The 8685-nt window shown below is 38.2% G+C and overlaps 2 protein-coding genes across 2 annotated transcripts; one reads left to right on the top strand and one right to left on the bottom strand.

Moving 5' to 3' along the window:
• The first annotated feature begins 433 nt into the window (after positions 1-433).
• Positions 434-2378, top strand: LOC145487578 (uncharacterized). The gene is made up of 3 exons (XM_081466405.1): positions 434-701; positions 1144-1205; positions 2188-2378. The coding sequence occupies exons 1-3, from the start codon at positions 631-633 to the stop codon at positions 2376-2378; spliced, it is 324 nt and encodes a 107-aa protein (XP_081322531.1). The 5' UTR covers positions 434-630.
• A 586-nt stretch (positions 2379-2964) lies between these two features.
• On the bottom strand, positions 2965-6046 carry LOC145487556 (uncharacterized). The gene is made up of 2 exons (XM_081466384.1): positions 3754-6046; positions 2965-3386 (listed from the first exon to the last, which is right to left on the bottom strand). Exons 1-2 carry the CDS (start codon positions 4019-4021, stop codon positions 2992-2994), a joined length of 663 nt encoding a protein of 220 aa, XP_081322510.1. The 5' UTR covers positions 4022-6046; the 3' UTR covers positions 2965-2991.
• Between the last annotated feature and the right edge of the window lie 2639 nt (positions 6047-8685).

The raw sequence follows: 8685 nt of genomic DNA, 5'->3' as shown, positions 1-8685 counted from the left end.
AAAACGTCGGGAAATAATTCACTTACTTTGCTGGGTCTTGCTGTTGCCTTAACCCAGCCGCGAGTCGGTTGAGGTTAAGCAAGTGGCTACTCTCATAAGAACAGCATGAATAATAAAGCATTACTGGCGACATTGAAAAGCATTAATCAGCATTTTGACACTAGCGGTGGAGCGTGATGTTTCCCAGGAACTTTTCATACACTATGTTTGATTTTTACAACTTGCCTCTTTTTATATTCGTGAATCAGTGTCGTTTTAATGGCTGCAAAATGTTGCAACCTTTTTAGAACGCACAGAACGAAAGAGATCTATTTCCTAATCCGAAAATCTACCAATAGCATTCGATTTCCTAAGGGTTATTTAAAACCAAACAAACCCTCTTTAAAAGGTGCCGCTGTAATTAATCAAATTTGACAGATGTCATTAATTATCGCCAAAGGTAGGCGAAAATCTGATTAAATATGTCTGCCAAGGCTCGCCAAAACACGAAGCCTAAAGAATTTAGAGTAGACTTCCTCTGATGAGGTTTGCTAACTCAAGGTGATGCTATAAGGATTATATTCATGAACAGCAGATCCTGTGACAAAGCTACCGTGATCCTCTAATATGAGCTGACATTATCTACCACGAATGTATGAGTGCATGTGCCAGGATACTCCTTACATAATAAACACTCAAAGAAAGGAAAACGTCCTGATAATGTAAGTTCGACTCTTTTCATGTGCAGTTTAAACTCGTGATTTTGAATGAAAAGGAAATGAAGATGTCCTATCACTTCTTATCTGTTCAACACATATCCACATTAGGTGTTACAGAGGGGGGCTTCGAATTTCCGGTAACAAAGGCCTTGCCTGTAGATTTGCTATAAAAACAACATCATCATAGACACTCTTTTCACGAATTTCTGAGCAAGATTCTCTAGAAAAACATACTTAAATTTTGACATGCTTTAGTTGCCCCATCGAAGATTCCGTTGCCTCTTGTTTTGTTTGTATACTGAGGACGCGACTGTTTACCACCCTTGCTGTGCTTCTTTGCCTGGTTAACAAGCTTTTAGGAAAAAAAAACAAGGGAAACATTAATCAAAACGTTGCATTTTTTCATTTTTACGATTCTTCCTGATTCCTCCTCCTCTGTTTATAGGGTCTTTGGATTTCTAAGGGACTTAACTGCAGAGATACACTGCAGAAATCTCAACTGCAGAGGTACAATGCAAAAATCTAAAACAGATAAACTCTTCATGTTATTATCGTTAGTTGAAACAGGTTTCACAATAGCGGTACTCTATTTATGTAAGTTCCTGCATTAATTATTATTTTTGGAATATCTCTCAGATACATTCGCAAGTAAGTAGAACGAGTCAATGCTGTAGTTTTTGCTTTACAGGTACACATTTAAATCATGTCTTTTTATGATGTGACTCTGCATTGCTTGGAGCCTCGGACAAGAAATACCTTGCCACCCATAGCTATCAGTATAATCTGTAGAAGACTTGGAGGATAGATTGAAAGTTTTACATATGATTTAAAATTGATGTTTTTCGTAATACCAAGTTCACTTTGTCAGAATATATAGATAGTCGAGTGCCGTGCGCGAACGGTCGAGTTTCGGTCACAAACTTCACATGTGTATGTATCATGCCACAAACGCGAAGTTGAAAGCTTTTTAAAACCAAAAAATTGAATATTAATTTTATTTTGACAAGATCTGAAGAGCAAGTTAGTTGTATCAAGTATATGTCATGTTTAAAGAGACTTGCTAACCATTCACGAAGCCACCGAGTTTATATAGTTGCACCGCTCGAGAGAACCATTCGAGACATCTTCTGTCAATTGACATAAAAGGAAACGTGTGGTGCTTTCATATTCCGTTTAATTTTAACAAATTAAACACTACAGTGACCTTTCTCTTCACATCAGTTCGGTGACCAGATCTTTATTTACGAGCTTGCAGTAGTCGCAAAGTGATTAATTTAAATTCTTCGACATTGTTTGGATCCCGTTAGCTGTAGAAATCATGGAACTTTCAACATAATATTCTTGAACCCAGCAACCTTTTTAAACTCCAAATCCGAAGGCACATATCCTAAGAAATTCATACAATAAAAAAGTCTGCTCGCCGACCAAGCACAGCCAGGTTTTGTCTACTTTCAGTAACCTCTTAAAATTATTATTTTTATTTCCCTAGGTGACACATCCGACTGCTTCAATTACATGAAACAGCATAAAACATCGACCTTCACAGCTATCGTTCCACTCATCACCGTTGTTTCGACTCGATTTTTTAAATATTTTATGGTTAGAAACCCCACCGTTTTAGTTTCTTCAGGTGTGAAGTGCCAGATTAGTTCTAGATTCAAAGGAATTACTGCTTATTAAAAGATGTTAAATTCACACCCTCAACAGTTGCCGCAAGGTTCCCTGAGTATTAAAATGTAGACACGCTGGCGACAGAGGTGCGAAAAAGACAGAGCAAAAATACACAGCCAGGATTCAAGCAAACTCTGTGTATTTGTAATTCCTGTATGGCGTTAACGACAAGGCTGTATTTCCTATAATTCTTTAATGCTTTTCTTAAGAATGTGGGATTTTGATAAGACATCACTGAAGATGTAAATATTCTGCCATTTTAAGTTGCGTTTATAAAGAGTCAAGACGAAGTGTGAGGCACTCGAAGATAACAGAATTGATTGAAGCGGTGTTTTGCTTCATGTAGATCCCATGACTTGCTGTTTATCAATATCCTTTCTTGTCACGGTAATTCCGCTCATATCAGTCCATTTCAAAGGACAAATCTACCATATCATTTGAAGATCCACTTCATAAGAACAACCTGAACAAAACCGTTGAACAGAAAGTACGTTCATAAAAGTCAGCATTACTCTTTTAGTACTGACTCTTGTCACCGACACTAAGACATTTCCAAGTCATGAATTGCCAGTCAAAAACTGCCTCCTTGATCATCCCTCTTACGACAATAAATATATTTTTTTCATGAAATGTAAAGTTGGTTCTTTGATCCGTATCTGTTCACATGGATTGGAATTGGGACAACAAGTTTAGGAGCATGAAGCTTCCTGTTGCCGTGAACTTGAACTCCACCGAGCGTCCTTACTCGCTTCCATTTTGCGCGTCTGTTCTGAAACCAAATTTTCACTTGAACTTCACTAAGCTTTAATGTCCTCGCAATCTGCGATCTTTCCTCTAATGAAAGATATTTTTTTGTGTGAAATTCTCGTTCAAGTTCTAGGAGTTGCTGGCTGGTAAAAGCTGTTCTTTTACGTCTCGATTTGGTTCCTCCCTCGGAGTCGGAATTTTGATCTCCTTGTTCGTCCTCTAGATCATCACTTTCACTGAGCGAGTTTGGACTGGCTTGGCCTCTCTCTCCTGGTTTACAATAAACAACAAATATGTTTCAGTTTGTTGCGTTCAACTCATGTTATAAAACACTACTTAGGTTAGCTACAGAGAATGACTTGACCAAACGTAACAACTTGTTAGCTGCTTCCGAAAGTAATCGCCTCTTTCTGGAGTATTAAAGGCAAGGTAACACAGAACGTAATAACACGGCATTTGGTTGTCACACTGCCTTATTGCTTGCAAAACGTTTTCAAAGATCAATCTTAACAAACGATGACATTCTAAAAGTTAAAAGCTTACTTTCTGTTATTGCGGCGCCTACATTCCTTTAGAACTTGAATTTAATTAACCGGTGCCAGTTTTTAGAACACAAAATTGTAAATATGAGACTTACTTGATGGCAAAGTAGTAGGGTGGTCCATTACGTTTTCTCCGTGAAAATGTTTGTCCAATTTTTCTCGCGCCATTTCGGATGCTGGGACGGTCTCCTCCAAATAATTGAAGTCAATGCCCCGTGGTGTGAGCTCTACCAAATTCTGCATGGCACTCAGTGGCCCGCGGCTTGGAATCCCTAGACTCGCCTTGTTCTCATCCTCTTTTTGTTTCGGAGGATCTATCCTGGAAATAATCGATTCAATAGAAAAAGAAATCGAATTTTGCATTGTTAATGTCGGCCCTCGTTCCTTTTGTATTACCACACGAGCGGACACGAATTAGTGACTGACTGGATCGGTATATTGTTTCTGATCGGATTACGGCCTGTCTTAAGCAGACGTTACTAATTACAGGGGTTGAGATGTTTTACGTCAGTCGGGCCCATCCTATTGGTCGATAACCTGTTAACCGACAGGTATTGAAGATTCTCGCACTCAAGTTTCCTATACTTGGGGCACAAGGTCTAAATGGCGTCATGCCATAGGACCATTGCGGAGTAAAGAAATAACTCAGCTCCACCAAGCCAATCAAGAATGATTAATTAAGTATAATGAAGTGGAATTTCTCTCATCAGTTTAAATGTTCAGTTTACAATGCGCTTTTATTCCTTGATTGCCCGGGCGGTATTTTTCTAGTTTGACCAATAAGAGTTACTGTGATCACACTGTTCGGATTTGACGAGGGGTTAATTATTTCTTCTTTGACTGAAAAACAAAGCCAAGGTTCGACAACAACCAGCTACCTTTATTCATCGAAAAAGCGCGGTAATGAGGCTCTTAAAAATCTTATTACTAACTGTCATTAGTCCGAGAAACGTAGTTAACACCATCAATTGAGACTTGAATGTCTTGTAAACAACGCTAACAGAAAAGTATAGAGAAAACAATTAACCAGCCGGGTCAGTGCCGAAAATCTCAGTGTAAAGGAGAGAAAGTCTGTTTAGGTTTATCGTAGCACCTTTTACGCATATAATCATCATTGCATGAGTTGAATAATTCGAGACCAGAAATTATAAAGCCGTGGAGTTCACCAGCCGTTCGTTGACACCTTGTTCAAACTTCCAAAGGCTTTGAACAGGGAAAGATCCAAACTGAATGATGTTATTTTCCGGCTCGCAGCCGATTGAAATTTTGTACCTGATTATGGTTTCTACAAATAGCTGGCGACTGATTAGTTGTTAACAATATTCTGGTGATAGAGTACAACACCGGAACATGGAGTAGGAGACCTGATAAGAATGGAAGAGTTGTAGTGAAATGTCTGCCAATCAAACGGCGAAAGAAAATTGATATCTGTCTGGAAAACAAAGTTCTGTAACCCAGTCTTATTTTATTCCAACAAATCTTTTAAGTATTTATATAACGACCTGCGGTAACATATTCTGTGGACTTCTTTAGTGTCCTTTTACATCAAGTTCCTTTACAAACGATTCTTTTGAGGTTGGTGTTTAGTTCTCGACCAAATCTAATCATACTACTGTACTTTGAAACTGACCAGTAATTACACACGCATGATCGCTGCCAGTGCAAGTGTGAAAAGTTCTTAGGAGCGGCGCCTTCGGGTCTGGCAGCCCTTTCACAAAGGAAATGAAATCAGATTAAGCGGTTACATGCTGTTTCTTTGGATAATTACAAGAACTGATGACATGATTCATTAAATTGTCCTGTGTACACAGCAAAAGACACCGACACCATTAATTTGATAATCCCTTAAGCTGTTCCAGAACAAATAGCGATGTTTTGAAACATCTAAAACATCTAGACTGAGAATTTTATAATGACCGCTTTTCTACTTTTGAGCTAAAAGCGAAGGAGTACCACACTCTCGTCGCCACAGATGACACATACACCAAGTTTTTGCTGGCATGCATCGCTATGCATTGGCCGATTCATTTCAGAGACTCGGAGTACTTGGCCGCGGTCGAGTGGGTCTGGGCCTTGTGATCAAGTAGTACCTTCCATAATTGCATCTGCATAGATTTTCTGAGAACTTGAAGGGTTGTACAAAAACTACCTTGGTCGCTAAAACGGTGCTCAGTCAGGAGTTGCCAGACCTGCCTGGGGGTTGGGGCCTACGAATAAAAGAAAAAAGAAATAGAGCTGCTGCTAGACTAGAAAATGTACTTTAGTTGTCATGTTGGTCAATAAGTATGACAAGCTTTCCAATAAAGAAAAGGTGCAGCTGCGTTTAGTTTTCTGTTTTTTTACTACGATACCTACGCGTTTATGGATCCTATTATTCTTCTCCTAAGCATGGGCGCTATATATGTAACAAACGTTCGGTATAAATCAAATTGTTTTTTCTATAATTTGTGCGTTAGTTGACAGATTGAAGGCCGGGATTGAAGGCAAATAATGTCCTCATCTATGTAATGTTAAAACGCACTTATCAGCTGACTAACTAATATCACCAGAAAAGCTGCTTGAGGATGCCCTGTACTACTACTAGTAAAAAAAATTCAGTCAAAAAAACTTGGTGCTTGTGCTTGTACAGTTACCTTAGAAAACAAAACTGCAAAGCGCTCTATTTATAGAAACTAGTAGCCCAGCCTGATGGGGAGGGGGTGGGGGGTGGGCCGTTCTGAATAATCCATAGTCCTGGGAAAATTTTGGAAATACGCCGTATCCCAATTTATGTAAAAAAAATATCCCTAAAATAAAATCATCCTAAAACAACCTATATAGAGTGACTCCTAATTACACGAGAGGATAATTTGCTGGTGTTACGTGAATTTACTAAGGTACTGTATGTCAGGGCCGGCTTTTAGCCAGATGGGTGTCCAGGAGTCCTGTGGACTTATTTCATTTTTTACACGTTGCTCTATGAACTGTTCATTTGAGGCGACCCTACACTTACCCTATATGCTCAGTTTTCCAGTCAAATCCTGGCTAAGAGCCTGTGTCGGGCATGCCAGGGGTTGCATTTCCATACCCCTAAAATAGTCTGCTTCACCAATAAAACTAGTATGTACTTCAAAGATAAACAGACTTCATTAACTTCCTAGATAATATGGAAGTCCCAGAAACATCATCCTAGCTTGTGTCAAAGGTTGGGACAAGCCTCTACACAAACATTTTTTTTTTTACAATACAATACAATATTTTACTCTACTTACAGAACGGTACCGGCAATACTTTCTTTACCTACAATAGGATACAATACTCTCTACTTATATTATGGTACAATATTTACTCTACTTACAATACGACACGGTTCTTATTCTACTAATACTAAGATACAGTACTAACTCTATTTTATACGAAACAATACTTACTCTACTTACATTTCATTACATTTTCCTACAAAACAATGTACTACATTGTATTACATAACAAGACATTACATTACGGTGCAATACTAAGTATCTTAATAACATGACTTGATATTACAGTCCGCTACAATTGCATTTCAAAAACGTAACTTGGAACACCCTCCTTCTCAATTTTTTTAATATTTGCTTATAGCAATAAATCAGCCACACGGCCTTGTGAATAGCGTATTGGTGTTATTAAAATTGACAAGAGAAATTGACGAGAAGCACAGGAGACAAATTAACAGGCATCGAACGAGTGTTGAAAAGTTAAGAAATTCTCAAATCTAAGAGACTTCTCTTGACTTCTGCAGATCCAAATGTAATAGCTAGCAAGTAAGCAGAAATGACGAGTTTTCTTGCTAAAGAAAAATGGTTTAAACCTAATACTATTGCTGGACTGAAATTACTGGTTACGTTTTCATGGTTTGTTGTTATCCACTGTTTAAATTCTTGCCAAAAATGCGAGGTTACATCACAGGACCAAAATAAATGAATCAGACTTTCCGCCTCAGTTTTACAGAAGGTGCGCAAGTCAGTTTGTTTTATTCCCACTTTCTTGAGAAAGGAATTCGTGGCAAGTCTTCTATGTAAAAGTTTAAAAATGAAAAATGATTAGTGTAGTAATTTTCGGGCATTTAAACGGGAGTAGGTAAACCGACTTCCAGTCAATTGTTTCGTAACTTTCAAATTTACAATCAGCCAACCATTTTTCCTGACTTGGAAAAGGGGATTTTTGCTTTACAGTAACGAGCCTTTCATAAGCAACCTTGGTAGGCTTTTTGGCTTTTAAGAAACTTTGAAGAAAGCTTTGAGAGGATGTGGTACTAAGTGACCGGCTTTCTCTGAAAGATTTTAAAGAAGATTTTAGACCACGAAGAACTAGAAAGACGGTTTGCTTTAACATTGTAGCGTTCCTTAAGTTCATGAGAAGATAGAAAGGTATTCGGGTCTTTAAATAGGTCTGTAACGTTCTGGATACCTTTACAGCTCCACGATTTATAATATACGGGTCTGTTGTCAATTCTTGTCAGAGAGTTATGCCGTAGAGGTAATGAAAGAAAATGATCGGTAGAGTTCATATTCGTCTCGTAGCTTACCTCTGACCAAAATTGTAAGATTTCCGTCGTAAAGGTATCTTTTGTGTTGATAGAGTTAGATAACTCATGTTTGTTAAGGTTCCCTTTGAAAATGACTGGGCCACCATAGTGTTGTAGTTGCTAGTCAAAAAAATACTTCCATTTGCCGTAATTTTCTGAATCAAGGTACTTTTTTTATCCACGTGGATTTAAGAGCTTTGTTAAAGGATATTAAATCTATCATTCTCAGACCACCTTCTGAGTAATCGCTGATCATTGTGTTTCGTTTGATCTTGTCTCCCTTGCCATTCCATGAAAAGTTGAAAAATAGACTATTTATTTCTTCCCTCACACGTTGATTTGTTGGGAGGGGCGACAAAATGTAAACTAGTTGAGAAACTATCAGGCTCTTTTAAAAGTACTGTTATTTTTCCAAGCAAAGACAATCTTCGTAGTTCCCAACAACCTAAAGAGTTGGACACTTTTGCGAGTTTATCAGCAC

This window comes from Orbicella franksi, chromosome 5 (assembly GCF_964199315.1).
Source record: "Orbicella franksi chromosome 5, jaOrbFran1.1, whole genome shotgun sequence".
NCBI lineage: Eukaryota > Metazoa > Cnidaria > Anthozoa > Scleractinia > Merulinidae > Orbicella > Orbicella franksi.
The sequence above is the reverse complement of the archived record's forward strand: the minus strand, read 5'-3'. Positions and strand labels throughout refer to the sequence as shown.